Genomic DNA, 25,151 nt, shown 5'->3' on the forward strand with positions numbered 1-25,151 from the left:
TTGATGTGTGATGAGATGGAAGTGAAATATCTTCTGTTTTGTATCCATCCTGTACTACCGACTGCTGCTCCACCTCTCTAGGTGTTGAAGTTGGTACCCAACAACAGCAGTGATGCAAAGCACTCAACACTGGAAGGACAGATGAAAACTTACATCATGAACCAACACTTAATTAGGTCAGTGATCAATGCCAACAGCTAATACTGATTCAAAACCCTTCTGCAGGTTTTACATGCATTTTAAATGCATTTGGTTATGGTTGTCCTGTGTCCCAGTGAACTGTATTGCACAATAAGAGAGGAGAGTGCTGTTTTTCTCTGGGTTGGGTTTTGTACCAGGTCCAAGCTGGCTTGGGTGTTTGATATGAGGAGAGTATTCATGCCTATCTGTGACTTCTGAATTGCACTGAGCTGAGAGCAAGGCATCTGAGTCCTTCAGTCGCTCTTGTTCTCTTGGCATGTACCTACACAATATCCTGGGAAACTGACAGAGTTGATTTAAAGAATGCGATCTGTGTCTCACAATGTGTTTTATGAATAAACCACATGTATAATCTGTGTCTTTGGATTCTACTAGATGACAAGTCATCTCTGAGTTAGATAGTGTTCTTTTATCTGCTTCCCACCTCTTCAGTGCAGCAACCTTGCTCCTGCAGCTGACCAACACAACTGATGATCTGAGAGGGCAGTTCCTGCTAGAGCTGTTAGGACAACCATGTTGGAACAGTCAGAAAGGAGTGGTACAGCAGAGTCGTACTCATATTGAGGTGGCCACTTGAGGTGGTTGTCTTGATTTCAACCCTTTTGACCTCCAGAGATGTGCAATGGTCTGTGGCTGACAAACTGCAGGAATGTCTGCCAACACAGGATCCTGCTGATGACTCTTTCTAGGCCCTGCCTTCCTCCTGTTTGTTTGTTTGTGTGCTGGGCTTTCAAATTTCAGCTGGGAATTCAGTTTGGAGCTAACACAGACGATGACACAGGTAGGGTAAATGCCAGCCACAGTCTCTGGCGTCTGGACTTCTTGGAGCTGTACTTCTCCCACAGGAAAGGAGGCTGTGAAATAAATACCTGTGATGTGGTTCTGCAATGCTCTGCCTGTCTGTGCTGCTTTGAATACTTGATTTATCAGGGCCAGACACTCAACAAAAGCCTATTCTGGAATCTCAAGTGACCACTAGGACAGTCTACTCTTGTTTGCATAGCTTCTAAGTCCTTCCTCCTGGGAAGGGTCCCCTTCATAAGTGGAGTGGTTCTAAGAGCACAGGTGAGTGTCTAGGTCCAGCCCTGGCCCTCTGTGCAGCATCACAACATGCCAGTATAAAAGCATCTCCTGCAGCCTGCTTCTTTCAAATGCTTCACAAGTGGCAAGTCAGAAAACATTAGGTTTTGGTGGAAAGAAAACAGCTGTTTATTTAATTCTATTTGAATGATGGTGTGGAATTTAATTAAGCAAAGACATGAAGTATGTTGGTAAATTGTGAGTGTGTGTAGGTGGGTGTGTTGGTGGGTGTAGGGAGCATATGGAAGAACTGCAGCATGAGAAAGCAGCCAACAGAAGGGGTTTGAAAAGTCTAAAGCAGAGCAGACTTCTCTTCCCTTCCTGCATTTTAACTCTCCCTTTGGCACCGGTTCATGCTGCAACCTCATTCTCTCCCTCCTGGTTGATACATTATACTTGTATCTCTCAGTATTTGCTGTGAATGTAATTCTTGTATTTATAGTTCTAGGTCCGAAAGGGAAACACAAAATTGACTAAAATAAACCCTTAAGTTTGCAAAGCAGCAAATGGTATGGTAAGGGGTGTGTGTGTGCGTGTCTGTGCGTGTGCGTTTGCCGCCCATGACACTTCATGCATCAATCAGGAACCATACTTACTTCATTGCTAATTGTAATTACTGTGCCCCGTTTCTGCCCAATTGCAGAGCGAGAGGCAAGCCCCGGGCCGCGCTGTGGGGCCGCCATGGCTGCTCCGGCCCGGCCCGGCCCTGCGGCGGCCCGCGGGCGGCCCCGTGCTGTTGCGCGGCGGGAGCGGGCGGGGGCAGCATTGCCCGCGGAATGGCGGCGGCTGCCGCGGCTCGGGCGGGACCGCGTAGGGGATGAGGGAGGGGAAGCAGAGAGATGAAATCCCCTTTTCTGTGCCCCTTCGGAGTCTGTCGAGGGTTGCTGTGCGGCGTGCTCGGACGTGCCTTTACCGCCTTTCTCTTTCGGGGGAGATTGTGAGCTTAAAAAATGCGGTCAGCACCAGCAGCCGGCGACAGGGATACCTCTACCTGGGAACAGTGACAAAGGCTTCCAACCGGGATTTTGAAATTGCAAAGCGTGTAACCTGTAACGTACTTAGGAAAAACCTGTGCCCTTACATTGAAACACAGGTCCAGAGTACTGGCTGGTTGGTGCTCTGAAAGTGGGCCAGGGAGTCAGAAGAGCAGCGCAGAGCAGACAGCGGAGCGGGTGCTTCAGTCGGGAGGGCCCTACGAGGCCGGCCCGACTGCCTGACCACTGCAGCGCTGACCAAAGCCAAAGCGCGTTCCTGAGGACAATGTCCAAATTCCTCTGAGACACTGACACACTTGGGGCAACAGCCACCTCTCTCCGAAGCCTGTTCTGGTGTTTCACCAGTGATGAAATCAGTTCCTCTTTGAGTAGCCATTCAAAGGCTCAGATTTTTAGGAGAGGTGTTGGGCATCAACATTCAGACTAAGTGGCATGGTGCTCTTGGTGCACCTCCTTTAAAGCCTCATATCACATGGATAAAAGAGACAAGGAATAGCGAGGATTTTTCTAACACCTTTTGCAGTAAATAGACTTTATAGTTTATTCATATAGTGTGCTCTTCTAAACTTTGGAAATCTTGGTTCAAGCTACCAGATCATAAAATATTACCTTCCTAAGAAACTTTTTGTCAAAGGTCTTTACATGACTTGGGAGCACAAATTCTCCTCAGTCAAAATACAAATTGTGTTCCCAGTCACTTTGGTCATTTTGAAAGATGTGTGTGGGGCTTGGTAAAGGCAACAGATGGTATTTCACTACCGAGTCACATTGTTGAGATGCAGCTGACACCTGAGTACAATGTAAGGCTTGCTCTCACCTTGCCTTGGATCTATGAAACTTTACAGCTTGTATTTCTAAATATATCTGATGCCAATGGCACCTTGCATACCAGGTGCAAGTTTCAGCATTTTTTTCTGTGTGTTGTCTCACATACACTTATGATCTTTATCTTAACTTGAATTTCTAAGGTCCTTAGTCATGAATGCAAAGGAAGAGCTCACATGGATCTTTCCTTTTGTTGAACATACACTGAACATTATATGACAGTATCAGGGAGAGAAAGAAGAACATAAAAAAGAGGAATAGGAACCTAAAGAGGGGGAAAGAAAGGAGAAAAAAGACACACAGTGGTAATAGAGGAAGACCAGAGGCATACAATGCCTGATGATAGAAGAGAAAAAGTCGTTTTCTCAATTTTCCTGCCCTGTTTGTAGTTCTTAACTCCCCAGCTTCTGTGGAGGAGTAATATTCTAAAAATCCTGGTAGTATTAAACTCACGGCTTTCTAGTTCTGAGAATACAGAGGAAACCGTGACAATGACGGAGTAGTCCCAAAAGACAAATGTATGCCCATGCTACATACTGCTCTGTAGTGCAGAGATGGAAAAACCCAGGCAGAATCTGGACAGCAACTCTGCAGCTGTACAGGAGACAAGCCTGGGCTATGCTCTGGGATCCTGGGCCAGTCTGCACCTGCAAAAGCATCCCCACCCATCCTGCAGCCTGCTATATGGACTGGCAAGCAACTAAAAAGCTCTCAGTGTTGTATTTTCAAAAAAGTCTCTGTCACAACTCACCCAGGACTCAAAATTACCTCGTGAACCTTGGGCATGAAGAGCATTGGCAATGTTCTCCTTTACCATGATGTGTGCCACTTACAGGATACCTCACTGTACAGCTGTCACCGCCTACAAGAGAATCTTCACAACAATCTAATCCATATCCGTTACTGTTGTCCTCATTTTACAGGACAGAAGACATCATAAATATATAACTTGTAACTGTTGCAAAATTCACTGTCAACATCAGAATTTAAGAGTTCTTGTTTCTGAGGACTCTGCTCACACATCTGAACTCTGTTTACAGCAGAGAAAGTTCAGATTTTTTTACTTGAAATAAGGTGTCTGAGTATAGAAAAACAATTAATCTTTTAAATAGAATTAGGCATTCCAACCATTTTAAAAGATGTAAATTGCAGCAAGTTCTGCAACAGAAAAATTTCCATGGTCCAATACTTTAGGGTAATTCCAGGGAAAAAAATAATCTGAACAGAAAATCTGACCTTTTCCATAGAAAAGAAATACTTTGACCCAGGTCCCCTTATTTTTTTTTTTTTTGGGGGGGGGGGGGGGAAGGGGGAAAGGGAAATACAACCATAGCCAAAAAAAACCCCCCGAATTCAACCCCCTAAACCGTTTAAACTGTTTTACTTTCATTCAAATTGAAAATAAAATAAATTTGAAACTCTGACAGTTGTAAAGTGGAATTGAAGTCCTTTGGCCAGCTCTTTTTGTCTGTTGAAACCATGTAGCAAAAAATGTAGCCTGATATATGTACATATTAGGGTGGGCACTCAGTGTTTGAAATACAGTGTATGGAATTGCTCACAGCACATTAAGAATGCTCAGCAATGTGCAGTTTTAGGGTTGCATTTTATGCTGTAAGACACACTGTGGTGTTAGCAATCCTTTTTCTCTCACTAAGCACACGTTACTTGAGTTTTCTAGTTGAGCATACACCTAAATGACTTTTAACTTTTTTTTTTGAAGAGGGCCATAAATTGTCATCAAAGACAGGGATCTCAAATCAGCTGTTATTTAAAGACTATCTGCATGTTCTCAAAATCCTATGCTATCCTTACATCAATATCCTTTATAGAAAAGCAGGAATTCGGGGGATATAAAGCTATGAACCCAATTAAAGAAAGCATTACCTTCAATTTGCATGTTGAAGGTATTGTGGGGTTTTTGAAACAAAAATTCTGTCTTGTGGGGGTTTTGTGTGACATTTCTTAATTTTCTTAGTTTGTTTTCAAAGATGATTTCTTTTCATCCACTTTTTCCAAAAAGAAATAGTGGTAGCCGCCTCCACTTTGCCATACACTCTCTTTTGCTTCCTTTACAGGGGGTTGATCCACCTGTTCATTAAAAAGGGGAAAACCTGACTTTGGGGAGTGCCTGTAGAGTAGGAAAGTTGCACAGTGATATGACTCTGCCTGTGTGTGAGAGAGAAATGAAATAAAATCCAGAGCTGAAAAACTAATTCACTGTATGTAGCATAGAAGAAAAATCACGCTGAAGTCCTGAGCTAACTCACATAATGCTTTCAGGAATCAGAAAAATGACACTGTCAAAACACAACATTAGTTTTCAGAAGCCTCCAGGCAAAATTTTATTTATTTAAAGTTAGCTCCTATTTTAATAACAAAAAAGTGGCAGCATATTCTACATCAAAGAAAAAACTTTTCCTAATGTTTCCATTCCTCTTGTGAAGTACTGGAGTTGAAGTAGTGGAGCTGTCTTTCTCTAAATAATTACGTGAGTGGCAGGATCTCAACCTGAGAAAGCTTTTTGTCTGCACTGGGGACTATACCATAAAGAGAATCATATTTGGCTTGCCTAGTCTGAGCTGCAGTACGAGATACTCAAGACTTTCAGTATTTAAACAGTTAGTTTTAAACAAGATCCGTAAGAATGAAGACAAGTCCTGAATCAACATCTCGGTACACTGTAGCACGTTGACCAAGGAGGAGTACAGATGAGAAGCACATTTATGGGCTACAGCTCTCCAGTCAAGACCCATTAACCACATTCCGTGTGGCAGTACCCAGGAGAAATGTCCCTTAACAGCAGGATGGCACACAGCTGGTAGCTTCTCTTGCATATTACCTTCATTTCAGGCATCCTCACCTTCAGACCCAGACCTTAGAGCAGTCAAAGCATTTACCATTTTATACCTTGCTGAAGGGATGAGAGATGCATTTTAAAGTTCATTTCTGGATCTCTTTCCTGGCAACTCTATTTATTCCTCTTTGTTCTTCATTCATTAATCTTTTAAAGCTAGAACTAGTAATGGTGAGAAGGCAGTCCAGGGTCTTTTCCTTCAAAGACATCCCATAAATAAAGAATAAACCCCTTAGGTCCCTAGACCTGTTGTTTGCCTTTTTAGCTTGACTTCCCCACCGGTTCCTAGTAATACCATTCCTTTGGCAATAACTTCTTGTCTGTGTTTCCTTTCTATTATTTCATATCCTTTAACAACTCCTGCTTTGAACCTTAGCAGATCCAGCTCTGGAGCTGTGGTAATTTGGTTCAGTTACAAAAGGCTCTACATTTGCATGTATCTGGGTCTTGCTGCAGAACGGTTGGGTATGTGTGGGAGTAGGACTGAACTTTGTTGCAACGAGATAACTCTTACATCTGAGAAATGTATTTCTTCCTTCTGGGATCCTGGTCTTTTCTAAGCAACAAAATAAACTAATGTCAAGGCAGCTACCAGAAAACCCATGGGAATGAGCAAAGGGGAAGCAATGCTTGCATGAGCTTGCACCCCTAATGCAATGGCACAACTTCTGTCTCAGGAAAATAATGTCTTTCTTGTAAAGTGAAGGTATAGTAATAATGTGATGTATGAAGGATGTTATGGTAAGACAGTACTGTCGACAGCTGCCAGTAACAAGAGTTGCAGAAAGACAATAAAGACAGCACAGAAGAGAGATTTTTCCCCTCTATCATGGCAAAATCTAAAGTAGAACAAGTCTTCTCATGAGTAACAGAAAGTAGTGACTCTCGATGGGTCTTTGAGGTTGAAATGGGTCTGGATGGGGCTTTGAGGTTGAAAACTGCTTCTTCTGCCAAAGCAAATACCACTACTTGGGGACTGTGGAGAGTGGAGGAGCTCTTCTCCCAGCAGCATAACCTGAGACCTGCCTACACTCACACCGTGCAGGGGAGGCCCCCAGCACGTGCGTGGCTGTCCCAGTGATGGCCCAAGAAAATTTTATGTGATGGACTTGTAAAGCATCTCAGGATCATCAGGGATGAATCATGCTGTAAAATGTATCATTAATGTTACTAGATGTATTATAGAGTTCTGTGATCTGAGACTGCTGCAGGCAGTGTGCTGGGAGAAAAGCTTTCCAGATTGTGCTCATGCAAATTTCTGTCTGTGATCGCATTCGTTCTGGTTCCCACTACAACATTACTTTCACACTCATGTGTGCTGCTCACTCAGTCTAAACTTTTTGTTATTGCAGGTTGTATGACTACAACATAGCGTCCCTTTGCCAACACCTTTACAAGGGTGACAAAACATACAAATATGGGAATAAAGGCACAAGAAATCTAATGGATATGCTTAAACTTTCCCAGGAAAGGGGTAGTGTGATCCTAACCTTTGCCTCCTGACTTGAACACATGCCCTAACAGGCTACTAGACTGGGGTAGCTGTCAATTTGTTCATGGCATTTAGTTCAGCTTTTGTTCTGAACCATTATTTTATTCTGGATTGGGAATCCTTATAATTCAGAGAAGAATTTCTGAAAGCTGGGAAAAGCAAATGTGAAATCTAACCTATTTTGAGTCCATCCTGTTGTACTGTGGACAGTAAGTCTCATCAACCATATTAAATTGTGCAAACAGTATTTTGAAATTATTTAAGATTGATACAGTCACAAAACAGCCATATAATAGGAGATGGAGGATGAACAGACATATCCAACAAATGTTTTTTAAACATTGCAAGTGAAATGGAGAGCCAAGGCAATGGCAAGGAGACCTAGGGCCAGTGACATATCCTGTTAGAAGAGCCTCAGAACAACCAGACTGTTTGGGAATGTAGGAAAAAAGCAGGCAGTGCTCTAAAAAATGAGAAAAGCAGGAAATCACAGGCAAATCCTAATCATGGATTAATCCAACAGAAGTGAAATCCAAGAAATTGTGAGCAATGAATCGTCAGTAAAAGGGCACTTGCATGTAACATATGAGTTCAATTCACAGGTACCCAGTCTGTTTTTTAAAATTAAAATTTAAAGTAGGTCAAAAATATTCAGTGTTCAGATGAAAGTTGAAAAAAAGAAGCTTTCACGATCTCAAGTCTGTATTTTGAATGTTTGTCTAATACATCAACACAGGCTGGCTTGCCAGAAATATTAAAGTACAAGTAAAAAGATCATAAATTAGTAAATTGTCAAGTATTCTTAATATGTATTGTCAATGCCAGACATTTATAATAGTAAAAGCAGGTTACTTAAATAATAAGTGCCAGTTAGTACTCAGAGAGCTCAGAACAGTTTTACTTTAATACATAGAACAAACTAGGTTTGCTTCAGCAAACCCATCCTGAAAGAAATAACAAAGATTTGACTTGGACACATGAAAGGTTTCTGTATTTTAGGATTTCAGTGTTCATTTAGAGAACTATTACACCATGCACTAGAAATCTTGTATTAAACCAATACATTCATTTATTTGAAATAAAATTTTTATTCAATCACTGTATTTTGATAGACTAGGCTCTGCACATAGACAGGAGATAATGGATTGAACAGGATGTCCTTGAAGGAGAAGAGCGGCTTCAGACTACCTTCCTAATACTCATGAGACATCCTGCTTCCAGTGCTCATCAGACTTCTGAAGGCTAAGAGGAAAGATGCACCCATGCTATCCGGTGTAACAAATCAGCTCCTGAATTACCTAACTGTAAAACTCACGGGGAAAAAAATTAAATAATCTCTTCTTAAAATATCTCAATGTCATTTCAAAATCTATTTAGGAAGATCAGCTCTGGTGCCTTTATAGCAGCTTAGCCATGTGCATTGTAAAGGCTCAGTGGTACTGTTGCCATCACTGGGTTTTGAAATGAGTACAGCACAAAGTTACTAAATCAGTTTTGGTCTTACAGTGCCATTTGGTCATACTTTCAAGCAATTAAAGAAATTTATATACAGAGACTTTTAAAAGGAGGCAGGAGACAAAATTTTATGGACACAGAGACCTATAACAAGACAAAGAGTACTTTTTGGAAAAAAAGAAGCAGAGAAGATGTGCAAGACATATTATAGCACTTGTTAAGCAGAGAAATGAAAAATTAAAACCTTGAGTTACATTTTTAAAGACATTTTCCCACCCATTACATAGCCCTTCTGTGTTCTGAGTGCTGGAATCAGCCAACTTTTTGTGTCATAATAAGCATACAAAACATTTTCCTGCAGGCTTAGTAAAAATCAGAGAAACAGAAGAATTTATGTGGATACAAAGTCCTCAAAACCAGTGTCTTAGCACATATGGGAATTTATAGTCTCAAGATTAAAACTTGCTGGGGTAATCACTCCACCAATCTTGCTGTGAAAAAAATCACCACAACAAAAAATAAACACAGCAAAACCCCCCTGCATCTGAATTTTGAGTATAGATGTCCTTCCCTCTTTTCACTAAACCATATGTATGTATATAGGTGTGTGTGTGGATGTCTGTACCCATCTCCCCACCTCACTTCTTCAGCTACCACTTTGTTACAAAGAAAGTGAAAAAGAGCTCTGCTGAAACATCTTATTCAGACTAGGACCCAGTCATTCTGATGCAATAAGGCAGATAAAATGGTGCTATTTCTCTCTATTTTAAAAGTCTAAGGCCTCTCTATGGCACACCACTTTACTCACCTGCCTTGCATATCAATGTTGCACAAATGGCCGTGTTCATACTTAAAACAGCGTAGACTGAGCTTATAGTTTTAGTCACTCACACCACTCAGAAACTGTTTGAAGCCTCTCTAGGAGAAAAAGTCAGCAAACTATTTTTTTTTATGTATTCACAATTTAAACCTGTTGAAGTTCTATTTCTCTCTCTCAAAAAAAGGGAAAAGGTTTGCTTTCATTTGAGAGAAAAATAAAAGATCACACTGTTTTTCAGACCAATGTATTCTGTTACCATTTCTCAATGCAGCTCTACTGGGGAAAAAAAAGCAGGCTAGTTTGAGTCATGAATCTTGTAGGAAGACTTGCAGGAAAAGCTGGTTTCTTTGGGAGCAAATATCCTGCCACCTTAAAATATCTAGTACAGTACAAAAGCTAAGATCAATGTGTTTCAGTATCTTTTTTAAATTCATGATGAAAACAATGACTGCTACAGGAGACACAGTGAAACTTATGCCATCTCTTTGGTTTCCATATGCATCAATGAAAAAATAAGCTTCATCCTTATCTCTCTGAAAGTACATCTTCTCTTATAGTCCACTGTGTCTCTGGCCCATGGGCACTCCACACTGAGAGAAATAAAATACTGGTATTTCCAGGGGGAAGGGAGAAAATGATTTTGCCTTCTAAAAGAGTAGAATTCAAATAACCAGGCACATCCAGGTATTAACAAGTCCTTTTCTGATCGTGGGAAAGAGCGAGGATCAAATATGTGTAAGTCTAACCTAAAAATGATCCTGAATACTAATCAACTAATGTATTGTTAACAGATTCATCCCTTTTTCCTTAAGAAATTTAATACAACCATTTATTTATACACCGTTACATAAAAAACTCTTTGCTTTGTCCCTTTCAAAAATATTTAAAGATCTGAGAAAAAAGTAATTCTTACTAAGGAACATGGCAGCTCTGCTATATTATTGGAAACAATAGCAAGGAACAATAACATTTAACAGTCTAATTTCAAATATTGATCAGCATAGTATGCTGGGCATGCAAAAGTTCTAACAGGAAGATCCTCTTATCTTTAGTCACTTGTTTTATATCAGGTGCTGCCAAGTGCATTGCTGATAGTGGGTAGGAAAACTAAACTGGAGTGCTAGGTCCACCTCTTAGTCACCTCACATGTCCTGCCATGCAGCTGACTTCTGTGCAGGTATCTCACATACATGCCGGTGGGAGAGAAGGATAACTGGAGTGCTGGTCTCCTAGCTCCAGTGCTCACACTCTGGAAGAGAAGCAGTGAGAATATAGAGATGTGGAATATAGGCAAAGCAAAGATGTGATACCCATTCTTGAAGGTTTAATTTCTAGTCTTTGTCTGAAAGTAAGATTTTTCTGCAGTGTGTTACTGCTTCAAGCCAAGTCCAAAAGGCTTTCTTTTCTATACTGACCTTATGTAATGAGTAAAATATCTGTGGCAATGAAATTGACAGGAGCTTCACTTGTGTGTCTGAGCCTGTTGTTAGTGAAAGCAGTGGTAAAACTCCTGATGATTTTCTGGAGAACACTGAAGCCTTCGGTCTATGGTGGCACTGAATACTGGCAGCTGGTAGCTACCTGAATGCTGGTAGCTCTTTAATAAGAGTTGTCTACCCAATGTAAAACACAAAAATACCCCTGGGCCAGAAAGCAGGATGGCAAATCCTACTGTCTGGCCATCGTTTCCATTATTTGTTTCAGTAAAATGTGCATACTAAATACTACTCTGAGTAGTTCTTCCCCAGTGCTAGAAAATGGTTAAAATCTGGCCGCAAATAGAGTTTTCATGAGTTCAACATATAATTGAAAGGAATCCAATCCTTAAAACAGTATTGGAGGTAATATTCTAGTTTTACCTCCATCCAAATGATCTAAAGTTATAATTGGTGTATAGTAACCAGGCCTAAATATATCAAAGAACCAATGTGATCAGACCAACTGCATCTTCTAAAAGTCACCTGCTATAACCTGCAGGCATCTAAAAGTAAGCCAGAAAAAAGTACACTATTTTTAAAAGAAACCTTTATTCTTCATACAAACCTAACTCTGTCACATATCATGAGGCATCATTAACAAGCTAATATGTCTGCTTAAATCAAACAGTATTTCTCCATGAAAGTATCCAACAGAGTTAGTATCGACCCTTTTCTTTGTTCTCTCCTGGATGGAATATATGAGCATTTTGATATCAACTCATCTCCTTTTAACTGCTAGCTCAGCCAGCATGTTATATGAATAACATCTTTGCCAGGTAAATCCAGCACAGGTACTAAAATCAGAGCTGGGGTCTTCTCTTCCAAATATTTTTCAAGGTATTCTTGCAGTCCTAAAATAGAAACAAAACAGTTAATGAACCCCCTTTGTCTTATTGTGTCCTCTTACAAATTATTTCTAAATACTTTTCTGAAAATTGATGTGGAGTAGCAACTATCAAAAGGAAGTGAAATGCAACTCTTAAGTTTTCACTTTACATAGAAGGAAAATCTCCCACCTCCTTTTTGATTAATTTGAGATTAACTTTAGATGTCACCTAAGGCCAGAATTCAGCAAAACAGTTAAATGTATATTTCTCAACCTCAAGTGAGTGAGTTGATTACAGATAGAGAGAGCTGAACTAGAGCAGGTAGTAAAAATAACAAAAGGCCGGTTGAAATTCAGTTCTTTGTCATTTTTGATATTTGGATGATCAGCACATAGTTGTCTGTAAATGAAACTCTTCTCTCAAGTCCCATTGTGGTGCATGGACCATTTTCAAAAACTTTATGAACTTGATTTCAATTTGTAATCAATGGATGAGTGCCATCTTGAAGACATAATTGAGGAAGTCCAGGAATGGCAACATATATGACTGAATATCTGGAATTACAGTAAGATTCCAGATACAGTAAGATGCTAAAAATACAGAATCTGGCTGTGAGAAGCTATAAAGGGACTGGTATGTGTTGCAGAAGTTTGCAAATTTAAAAGTCCATTATGGGAGCAGAATTAATAATTGAGAAGATCTAATTGGAATACAGAAGAAAAGTAAAGAATGGAAAATTTAAACTTGGCATCATGACATTTTTGGTTGTGCTCAGCCTCAGTGAACATGCTGGAAATCAAGCCACAAAGAACCGTAATGAAAACTACAAAAAACCCGCTGAATGACCCAGAAAAGACAGTTTCCTAATGATATGGTATAGCCTGCATAGGTTCTTGTTTCAATAACTTATTTCTGTCAGCAGCTTCTGGGATTATGGCAATTCTTTATAACACTAAGCAATCTTGGCTAGAAAGGGTGTAAAGAGGGCAGAACTTGCAGACTGTCAGAGCTTTTTTTTTTGGCGTCACTGCCTGTGAAACTGCGAATAGGCAGTTCAGTCGAAGTGTTACCTCATCCAGGATAAAACAGGAATTTTGCAATTGTATTCACTGAAGCCAAAACTCCTCTCTTTTTATCTGGCAGCAGCAGCATAAATTAATGTAATAATGGCAATGCTGCCTACAAAATATTGCAAAGACAGTACTAGTCTTCTGAAATTCTGCTGCCTTCCTTTGTATCATTGACATTGGAGGTGAAGACAGACAAGGGTGAGCCAAAGATCAACAGTCACCTCAAAGGTCAAAGGACTTCTTCATCTGGTGTGTAAAAAGGAACTCATTCTCTGTAATACAGATATTCAGCAGTGACCCCTAATTAACTATCAACTAGCATTTTACTTCTAAAATTTGACTTCAGAAAACTTTACGGCTATGCTGACTCAGAAGGCATTAAGTGGAAGGGGTAAAGGTAAGCCACCTCAAAATCACTGATGCCATCCTATTAAAATTACCTTTCCTTTTTTTCATCCATTAAAATTGTGAAAATACAATTTCAGACTTCAACATTTCTTCACAGGCTTAGAAGTGCTAAAAGCTACCAGAACAAGTCCAGGTATTCCTTTTAAAGGGAGAATTTGAAAATGGGGCTATCTGGAAATAGAACCTCATTCTTTTGTGGCTTTGAGGTGGCCAAAATAGCCATAAATATTCACATTTGGACATGCCCTAGTGGACTTGCTTGCCAACCAGGAAGAGCTACCTTTCCTGAAGACCAGTGCCTTTTCTATTGCCAGTGCCTACTTGCATAAATGAAATGTGGATAAAAATATGTGACATATGCCTCTAAATATTTTACTGTACTTACAAATCAATTCGTTTGATATGAAAGCAGTGCAACTTAGATGTGCATCTTTAAACACTTAAAAACTGTGGATAAAAGTCTGCTCATGCAAACTTCCCCTGAAAAGCAGAGACTAGGTCTTCTAAAACAGTAAAATTGTATTCTAAGGTCTCACAGAAGAAAATGCACAATTAGTAAATCTGTGGCAACCTGTGCAATTACAGAAAAATAAAATTTTGACAGCTATATGTTTTACCTGCTATAATAAGTTAGTCCAAATCTTCCAATATTAATTGTATATTTTTAATTATGGGAAATTAATAAAGACACTATATTTTTTTCACTCATTCAAAATATGCTTTTAGATAAATAAGAGCCTCAGCCATGAGTGTTTTCTGAGTATGTAACTCTTTGTTTGAATACAAAGATTTCAAAAATGTCCTTCCTTTATATCATACACGGAAATGCTTGCTCAGTTGTGTGCCATACTTATAGAAGTTGATTTTAAAAGCAAAAACAAGTAAAGGACAGAGGGTTACAGTGCGTGTGCTTACTGGAGCTTTAATAGGAGCTATAGATGACTGATGTCAGTCTTAAAGTTATTTAAACTGCCCTGATACAGAATGTTTAAGTACAAGCAAAACCAGCTGATTATCAAACAGCAAACAAGTGGTGTGCATTGTGGATGTTTTCATATCCTGTGACAGTCCAACGTGCTAGCCACGTTGCAGCACACTTGCAGTTTCATGGAGACCAGCCAGGGGACTCCTGAGGTAACAGAAGTCAACAGGGAAACATCAGGGAAATATCTCAAAGAAATTAAGGGGTGTTCCTCTAGGAAGCTGACACAGCTGACAGCCCAGCTGAGGTGCCTGTACACCAATGCACGCAGCGTGGTGTAAACACAAAGAGTTGGAAGACACCATTGCTGCTGAAAATCTATGTCCTTGTTGCCATTACAACACAGCTCAAGGTGGGTCCATGGGAATCTCATGAGGTTTAACAAGACCAAGTGCTGGTGCTGCACCTGGTTCAGGACAACCCCAGGTATCAACACAGGCTGGGGATGAACAGATGGAGAGCAGCCCTGCCCAGAAGGACTTGGGGGTGCTGCTGGGTGAGAGGCTGGACATGACCCAGCCATGGGCACTGGCAGCCCAGAGAGCCAAGTGTGTCCTGGGCTGCATCCAGAGCAGCGTGGGCAGCAGGGAGAGGGAGGGGATTCTGCCCCTCTGCTCTGGTGAGACCCCACCTGCAGTGCTGCATCCAGCTCTGGGGTCCCAGCACAGGAAGGACATTGGTCTGTTGGAGCAAGACCAGAAGAGGGTCACCAAGGTGATCAGAGGGATGGAGCACCTCTCCTACAAGGAAAGGCTGAGAAAAATGGGTTTGTTCAGCCTGAAAAAGAGAAGGCTTCAGGGTGACGTAATTGTGGCCTTCCAGTACCTAAAAGGATGGAAAGATGGAGAGGGACTTTTTACAAGGGCATGTAGTGATAGGACAAGGGGGAATGGCTTCAGATTGAAAAAGAGTAGGTTTAGGTTAGATATTAGAAAGAAATTCTCTACTGTGAGTGTGGTGAGGCACTGGAACTGGTTGCCCAGAGAAATTGTGGATGCCCCAGCCCAGGAAGTGTTCCTGGCCAGGTTGGATGGAGCTCAGGGCAATCTGGTCTTGTGAAACATGTCCCTGCCCAAGGTGGGGGGTTTGGAACTGGATGATCTTTAAGATCCCTTCCAGCCAAAGCCATTCTATGATTCTATGATTATAAGTACATGAAATTTGCTCAAAACAGGTGAACTTCATCCTGCAAGATGGATCCCCCTGCTCCCAAATGATCCACAGAAGTTCAGGGAGCAGGTTCCATATGAAATTTCTTCTGGCATTACCATCTATTTCTGCTATTCCTTTGTTAAGACAGGATACTGAAATCAATAATTTGATGATCTCTTATGTTGACTTAGCAGCCCTTCCATATAACGTGGCACAAACTAAGACTGTAAGCCCTTGTTTTTAAAGGTGCTTTTCATACTAGGTAGAAAAATGTCCTGAGAGCTCCTAAAGGGTCATTCCAAATGATTAGGAGGGTGATTTTTACATCTTTGCTGTCATTGGCCTCAGCAGGATTTAGGCAGTATCACGTAAGGCCACAGAATCCACTTACATTTTCAAAATCAGGTCCTTGTTATTGTTGCCATACTCTTGCTTCACTGTATATCTGCAAGGGAGTAGTAATCTAATAGCTCATATGAAAAAGGAAAATGGTAGCAAAAAGGGAGATCACTTTTAGCCCAGTACGTAAAAAATCACTTTCATATTACAACTACTATCTTTCCTTCACTTTTTAACCAAAAGATATTGTTACATTGCTTAGAGCAGGTTTTTAAATCCCTGAGCTAATAAAGCTCCATTGCTTCTGCAGCAGAGATCTGACATGCTGCATGTACTTTGAAAAGATGCATCACAGGGGATCAGGTTCCTAACAGTTGACTAAGAGTTCCAGTCCCAAAAGATCTGCCCCTGGTGTGCAGAACACTTAACCCTTCGACCAGTACCAACATGACTATTCACAAATTATTGATGTCCCTAAATCCCTGGCAGATTGCAGACAGTTCTTGTCTCCCTTGAAGCCAAAGCATATGGTCACTAATGAGATGGATTAAAAATACATATACACATTCAGGGCTTTGTCACATAAGTGTAAAGCCACAGAAATGTTAGAAGGTGATTGAACTGGACTGAACACTGTTAAATACATGATTAGCTTGTTATGGGTCGTTTCCATTGATCTATATATGGTTTCACAGCATAGTTTAATTAAAGCTGCCTGGAACAAGCCTCTGCCTTAAATGATCAGGCAGTGCAATGAAAAGGTGGAACACGAGGAACTGGAGACACCTCTCCCTTTCTTAAACATCCAGCTGACTGTCTCTGGTGTACAACCACAGCAAGAACGGAAACTGTGCTTCCAAATGTTGTCTGTTTTTACAGTCCAGGGTTTTTCTAACATTTTTCTTTATATAAAATGATGTAGTTTGATACAAGATTTTGAAAAAAAACCTGCACAGTTTGCTTGCTTCATTGCAATTCATACCTTTCTATCCAAAATAAAATCAAACCCAGTAAACAAGAATATACTGTTGGAATATAAAAGGGAGTCACTTGGCAAAATAGGATTTTGTGCTGGGTTTTTTTGCTACAGCTGTGAAGATTTTAAATGACAATATGAATATTTTTCGAAGTCCAATACTTGGCTTTTCATATGGCGTCTTATGTTTCTGTTTGATGACATTATTTATCTGAACATAAGTTAAGCAGCTGCTTTGAATTGCAGGGGAAGTCTGTTATAGCCAATGTTACATGAGACAAATGACCAGTAGGATTTTGGATAAGGCTGCGAAACCACTTTAAATCTGTGATTTCCTAAGCCAGTCATTGGAACTGTGACTATAAAATGACTTGTGTTCTTTGCTACATAACTTTCAAAACATAATCTGTGTGGTTGAGATTTTTTAAACTATGTCTAGATTTCTCTCCCTTCTTTCAATGTCAACAATTGATGAATGAGCTTTTCTGTTGAATGGTAATACACAATACCATTTGTTAACAGAAAAAGTAACTGGTATAATTTAGACTTCAAAAAAAACCCCAAATTTACTGTTTCAGGCTTATTTGTAAGTATACATACCCCAAAATTAAAAAAAAAAAAAGAAATTACAGAGGGAATTGTAGTTGTGTTTGGAACTCAAGTCATATGCCTGGTCAGTTGCCAAAGCAGCCAGATCTGCATGTCTGTATCTGCAAACAATTCTTTCATAAAAACTTATCTCCACGAATTCCTCACATTACATTTCAGGTTGTCTTGCAATTTATGAACCCATCTATACTGACAGACTTCTTTCTTCTCATACTAAACAATGTAACAATGAAAACACCTTTTTCAAGTAACCATATAACAGATGAACATACAGCCTATACTGAAAGCACCAAGGCCAATGTTAGCCATCCCCTTTCAGCTTGTTCCTAATACTGGACACCATTTTAGATGACTGCAACCTCTTCTGTGAAGGATATGGTTATTAGGATCCAGACTGATAGGATTCTGTCACTTTGGACATAGAAACAGAGCAACACTTAACCCAGCAGAGCATTCACCAAAAGAAACCACGGAATCACAAAATAGTTTGAATTAGAAGGGATCTTTAAAGCTCATTTAGTCCCACCCCCTGCAATAAGCAGAGCCATCTTCAACCAGACCAGGTGCTTCAGAGCCCCATTCAACCTGACCTTAAAAGTTTCCAGGGATGAGGCATCAATCACCTCTATGGGCAACCTGTTCCAGTGTCTCACTGCCCTCACTGTAAAAACTTCCTCACATCTAGTCTGAATCCACCCTCTTTTAGTTGAAAACCATTACTCCTTGGATAAGGGGCATCACTACAAGCCCTATTAAAAAGTCTCTCCCATCTTTCTAATAAGCTCCCTGTATATATTGAAAGGCCAATAAACAGTCTCCCAAGAACTTTCTCCAAGCTAAATAACCCCAACTATCTCAGTCTTTCCTCACTGGAGAGATAAGTTCCACTCCTCTGTCCATTTTAGTGGCCCTCCTATGGACCTACTTCAACAGGTCCATGTCTTTTTTGTGCCAAGAGAAAAATCTGCTATAAAGAGAAGACTAGTGCTCTGTTACATTTTACTGCTAGTCCTGTTTGTGCAGTGGACTTCTTGTACCTTTGGAATCTATCCCAAACCTAGAAGTTCTAGTAATGTTTTTAAGCAGGCTACAGTGAAAACATAATGAAAGTTGCTCTAGGCTTGATGGGTACCCACAGGAGTTGTAGCAACTCTTCCTACAGCTGAGCAGATGAAAGGAAATGAGGAAAATGAGCTGTGTTTCCCTGCATGCCATACTGGTAACTCCTGCTCTCAGATTTAGTGAGGAGAAGTTGTGAGCGCAAAAGGCAGCAGTCATGGACCTTACTGTTCATGTGAGATACAAGAAAAATGAGTGATTGGCTTAATCTATACCAGTAAGTTAGTCAGGATGCCTGAATGCTGCACCACCAGCAGCAAGAGGAGAGGGACTGCTGGCATAAAATGACCAACTCTGAAGGAATCCAGATGCCGCATCTTCCTCTCCCAGCGTCACAATCCTCTCTGCTGTTCCTCTGCTTCAACAGGAGGGTGTGGGAAAGAAAAAGGGCTCCCTCATAATCAGGGAGAGCATTAACATTTACAGGAACCTCACTTTTCTAGAGCTGAGTCACTTGGCTGAGTAACTGTACAAGTCTTTTTAGACTGTAGCTCATGCATTTTTTTAGCATCTGAAAGAAAATTAGTAGACAGAACAGTTATTTTTAGTATCGGTTTGATAGTGGGCCTGTCAGCCTTGGTGATGCATCTCTTTTATCAAGCTGCCACAATACCTTGTTTTGTTTTCAGAGCAAAGTTTGATTAAAGACCAATTTCAGAAACGTTACTCACTGTGGGCGTTAATTAGTGCTTCCTGGCCTCTGCGGGGTCTATCTTATGATCCGTTTCACTTACTAAACCCTGTAATTCAATTTACATGAAGATGGGAATGAACCAACCCCCTTCTATTCTTCTGAAGGCTTCTGTTTAACTTAGTCCTGAAAGAACCTCTCTCCTATCATTCCCTAATAAGGAATTCTAGTTTCTAGCCTTTTAAAATCAAAATTAAAGCAATACTTCGCATCTATACTCTTTTTATATGAACTGTGAAGGAACTTCAGAAGGGGATAGGTAAACTTTAGGAAGCCTTTGCTTCCAAATAGTGTTTTTAGTGGTGCCCAAGTATACTGTGCATCTTAGGAAAAACTGGTAAACATCTTTTTCTCTTCCTCTGCATCTTTATGGGAGTGGAGCATTGTCATTCTGTACGAGAAGGTCGCTGGTGTTGCCCTCCTCCTCTCTCATTAGCAGACAAGAAAAGCCTTTTGTCTTTCTGAAAGCAAAAGGCAAGCTACTAGGTCAAAAATATTAAAGAGGTGGTTGATGGCAAAAGACTTAATAGTACTGGCAGGTAAAAAGTAGCAGATGGAAGTGAAATTTATAACATGATAAAAGTAAAATTAGGAACTACTGAATAAAATGAATGAAAAGAAAATGCAATTGGGGTACTACACAAATGCAAGCAGAAAACAAATTAAAAAAAGAAACAGTCCAAAAGAAAACCTGACTCAGGTACACTGAGTATTTGAAACTAGGTTGAAAAAAACATGAAACCAGTACTAAAGAGACCAAACCTGTAAAAGGGAAGATGGTCTTTTTTTTACAGTAGACAGCCTGCACAGGAAAACTGAGGCTGGGTGAGGCAACATATTCAAGCAGAGTTCATGGACACTACCATCTTAAAACATCCTCTTCCAAGTATACATTCTCTCATGAGCTTCCTGCTAAATTTTGAAACCTAAACTTCATCTTAGTTATAGTATGGACTGAGCTGGCAGGGATGCTTCCTAAAGTTGTACAGTGTGACAGATACACCAGAAATGATGAGAAGGAAAGAAAATAGGGCAATGATAATCATAAAATAGATGAATATTTACAACAATTAAAATTTCAGACCCAAATGCCATCCCTAAAAAAGGTGTAAGCCACCCAACTCTCTCTGGATATACAGAAGTTACCTTCCAAAGTGCCCACAGTACCAGTCCAATGAGGTATTTTATCATGCATATCAACAGCAAGTAGCAGAAATAAATGTGACTCTTTTAAAGATAAACACTTGTTGCTGAGCTCCTCTGCATATTAGGGCTGTTTCTCAGTAGAAAGAATTAAGATTTGGCTTCCATAATAATTCTTTCAAGCTGCTGGCTACAGCTTAGAAAATAGCAGAACATGAAAACTCATCGCCGTGTGTTTTCCAATGTTCTGTTTTTAGTCATGTCCTATATACAGATTGAGAATCAGCCTATACAAGGTTATAAATGTGCACTTTTGTTTAAAATGTCATTAGCCTTCTGCACTAAATAAAGAAACACTTAAGCATGCCCTTCCAATGCTCACAGTGAGTCTAAATATAATTTCAAAGAGAATGGAGGACTGAACTTTACGAGTACAATCACTCAGAGAAGAACTTGTGCTTTTTCTAAAACCATGACAGAATGCAAAGATCATGAGCTGGTTTTCCCTGCGTGCTATCCTTCAACCCTGTAACAATCCAATCTCTTTATGGGGTGGATGGTTATTGAATTTGTATGCCAGCTGTGTCCAGAATCTCTGGGGAGGATGGGCTGTAGTGACGCCAAGCAGGGATGAGTTATGAATGGAGACAGACTATTACAAACATAGGAAGTAGTAAAGACCCATTTTTCAGGAGGCATTTAAGAATGCACTTCACAGTATGTGTATATACTTGTTCACTCATATAGTCTCACCTGAATGTGCCTATATGGGCAGATAGAACCACAGGATTCACTAGAGGCTCACACACATGTTTTTGTTGTACTCTAAATCAGATAAACATGTACTTTACTTTTTTTTTCCAGATTAGTTGAAAACTTGGTGTGAAAATGATCAACTGCAACAGCACCTGTGCAGTAATTATGGAACTTGGTTTTTCACCCTTAGGTCACTTTGCAGCTACTGACTCTTGGCCCATAGTCCAGGAGCATGAGATGGGCAGATTTGCAAGCTGTAGGACAGTTGGTTGCTGTGCCCTCCAGGTAGGGTTGGGGACATTGGTGGGGCAGTGTGTGTGGGAAGCCCGGCTGTGCCTGCTGGTAATGCAGGAACTTTTATCTCTAGGGCCTGTCAATCTGGCACCTTTCACAAGTGTTAAATTCACTTAAGTATATTTTTTAAGAAGCTGTCATGAGACATACTGAAGCAAATATGTCCTTCGGTGGTTACACATGGACTAAGTTGTAACAATGTTTGTGAAGTGCTTTGACATCCCCAAGTGATATGTTTGGTACAGCTTCCACATTTGTTCGTTTATTCAAGTCTGCTAAATAGTCTTCAAAGCCAGTGGGTTAAAGAAATACCTGACTGGACACAATGCATCCAAAAGGCCAGACCACAGAGAGATGTTCATATAACTAGAGGACACCACATACATCTGCTGGTAGGAGAATTTAGTCTACAAATAATAGAAAAGCTTTCTAAAAGATGTTGTGGTAAGCATCTTTTGACTGGGTACAGAGATCATATGGTCCTTGCTTTATGTCAAGTTAAGCTGTGATCATTTAAAATAATACTGATGGAATAATTGTTTTCAGTTTCTAGGCCAGATTCTCAACAAGTATAAATGGTAGCTATGCTAATTTACACAAGGTACATTGAGGACCTTGCATGGTAGATTACATATTTATATATAGTATCATGTGCAAACTAATGAGGTTATTTCTAATGTTTACCATTGTAAAGAACTCTGAAACTTTAAATCAATCTCCTGCACTAATGTAAACAGTGTATTCTAACAGAAACAGATAAAAGTGCACCAAACATGTTAAATACATTATTAGGTCAATGAAGATCATTCATATTGATCCAGGTCTGGCTTCACAGCAGTTTAATCAAAGCTTCCTGGAAGATGTAACAGTGGTCATGGCATTCACTGCCTTTTGTGCTGACTCAACAAATGACTAAAATTTCATTACTGCTGCAACTGACAACTTATGCAAAATTATCCAGAGCAGGCTAAAAAGAAGGGTAGACCAGTATTTGGAGATGGAACAAAACCCAGCTTCTGTTTTAATGGGGAAATTGTGCTGCCAGATGTTGCTGATGATCCACCCAGAAATTTGTGGGCTCCTGATAGCCACACTACTTGCTTCCCCTCGATCTGGCAGATTTACATTAATTGGATTTTTATCCTGTATGGCAGTGACCCAAGATATCAGTACCCTCTTACTCCCTACAGCCAAGGAACAAAAAAAGAGGGATGAAAGTCTTTTGTTCCTTCTCATGGCCTCTAAGGATGACAAATAAATCTCAGTGCTAGTGCTTCCTGTGTAATATGAGCTCATAGTTTGTTAAAGAACAGGAGGCTTGGGAGAGTCATTCAGCTGTGTCAAACAACAGCAAAATGAAAGAAAAAGGGTCTGTAACTTGGCCACATAGTTATCTGAGCTGCAAGTCATTTTTGCTCTAACTTGAAGTTATTAATAGCATAATTTACAAAAGCCTTCAGCAAGACTTAGGTGTCATTTTATGAGGCACTAAATAAACACTGAATAACAGACAAAGTCTACCACCAAGAGTTTACCATTGACACAAAACTCTGAGAGCTGAAAAACGAACACTGGATAGGTAGGAAACTGAGCCATAGAAAACACTGGAAGAATTACATGATTTGTTAAGGTAATTTGTAGAAAAGCCAACAACTGACCCCGAATTCTGACCCAGCATACAGCCCTTCTCTTGAGAGCGTACCACAGTGAGGACACTTCCAAACAATAATACAGTGGCAAAGAACTGAACCAGCCTTTTGCTTGGGCTGCTCTTGGATCTCTGGAAATTAAAATCACAGTCCCAGAAGAGCAGTGCTGCACACGTTCCACCCGCTCTGTGTTAAACAACTTCACTGCTTGGAGGCCTCTGCTCTTCTTCCACCATCAATAGGTGAAGCTGTTTACAGGTCATTTGAAAGATACCTGTGGACTTCGTGGCAAAATAGTCTATTATACCTGTCATAAGGTTCTACATCTAACTGTATTATGATTTCTTATTAAACATTGCAATATATTTTATACCACAGTATATCAAAAAAGTCTGCATTAAGTTAAATTATTGCACAAATATATATCTTTTTAAAAAAGAAGAATGTTTCTCCACCAAAACACATGGTCTCAAACATCTGTTTAAGAAAAAAAACAAACCAAAAAAGCTTTATAGAATGCCTTTTGGGACTGCACGAACTGCATTGCTTTCTGTAACTCTTATATTTTGTGTTGACAGCTAAAGTATACAGCATAGCACAGCAGTAAATGGAAAAGCTGCCCAGATCTGGGCCGTTGCTTAGAGGTTTCAGGTTCACCCAGCTGGATCAGCCCCCTAAGGTGGGCCAGGACCCACAGGTGACCTGTCAGTCAGAAGCACTGACAGCTCCTCTGCTGGATCACTGGTTCTTTTGTCAGGAATTTCTGCTTCTGGAGCCTTAAGCTACATCTCTCTTAAGAACCATGTTAGCTCAAAGAGATACTGGATTAATGAAATTGAAAATGCTCAGAAGAAAAATGTATGTGATGCTTTAACCACTTTTAAGAAATATGAAGTGCAAGTGATGGAAGGGCGACCTTTATCTTTTCCACCAACAGAAGCCCAGCCTAACAGGCACAGTGAAAACATAACTTATCCTTGTGCTTCGTTCTGTTTAAGATGTGGTTGTAACAATTTTTCAGTACAGGTAGAGAGAAATAAATTGTTCATGAAGTTTTAAAGTAAAGATAAGAGGCCCATACAGCCCTTTCTTTGGTCAACACTGGTACTTTATGCCTTGGGCCTTAATTTGTCAGGGAATATCACACCTGCAAGATCATCACTAGAGTGGTCTTACCAGTATTTTCTACTCTACATTAGCTGAATGAGTTGGCTTTTTCTAAAAAAAGGCTTCTCTTGCAAGGTGGTTTTTCAATTACACCACTGCTATGACGATTCATTAGAAGGAGGCCATCACCTCTTTTTCTCTTTTGCAGAAAGCACATTTTGGTAGAAAGGAAGGTAACAAAATATGCTCTGCCTAGCTGAATTTCTGCCAAATAACTTTTCAGGGCAAAGAAAACTCATCTGCAATGTGCCACAAGAACACCTGGGGTCATTAAAAGTCCCAAAAAATCTGGTAAGATAAAAAGGTGAAACAGGAAAATGCTAAAGGAGGATGATGATGATTATTGTTATTCATCATCTTTTAATCAGTTTCATTTTTGACTTACCAAGAGCAAAGAGGCAGAATAAAGGAAACTTAAATGGTTCTTATCATTTATAGTCAGAACTTCATGCTAAATATATTTGTTTCCCTTTGTAGTTACTGATTTTGGTAAATCTAGCACTTTCAAATCTACTAATATAAATACAGCCAGATTCAAAGTTATTGGTACATCCCTTTAGTAAAGCATAGTACTAAAGAATAAAATAATAATCTACTTTCTTAAAAATAAAATGCTGGTTATCCATTTCCTTCAGAATTCTAGCTCTCCCTCAGGTGAAGTCTGGAAATTTTAAATACACTGATCCTTTGCTCTGCCACAATTCTCTCTTTTGACCTCTTAAATATTTTTTGTCTGCTGTCACATTTTTCCTGATTTGTTTTTAAA

The 25,151-nt window shown here is 40.0% G+C and overlaps 1 protein-coding gene across 5 annotated transcripts in view; it reads right to left on the bottom strand.

The window, feature by feature from the left end:
* The window catches only part of DPH6 (diphthamine biosynthesis 6), a 228,043-nt gene that overhangs the window by 16,850 nt on the left and 186,042 nt on the right, over window positions 1-25,151 (bottom strand). Inside the window, exon 15 of one of the 5 annotated variants that reach the window (XM_039552116.1) lies at window positions 5,418-12,054. The exons of the other annotated variants lie outside the window; for them this stretch is intronic. Within the exon in view, the coding sequence (XP_039408050.1) occupies window positions 11,939-12,054 (116 nt within the window). The 3' untranslated portion in view covers window positions 5,418-11,938. Of the gene's footprint in view, window positions 1-5,417; window positions 12,055-25,151 lie in introns of those variants that run through there. 5 annotated transcript variants of the gene reach the window in all.

Source organism: Corvus cornix, chromosome 5 (assembly GCF_000738735.6).
Source record: "Corvus cornix cornix isolate S_Up_H32 chromosome 5, ASM73873v5, whole genome shotgun sequence".
Taxonomy (NCBI): Eukaryota; Metazoa; Chordata; class Aves; order Passeriformes; family Corvidae; genus Corvus; species Corvus cornix.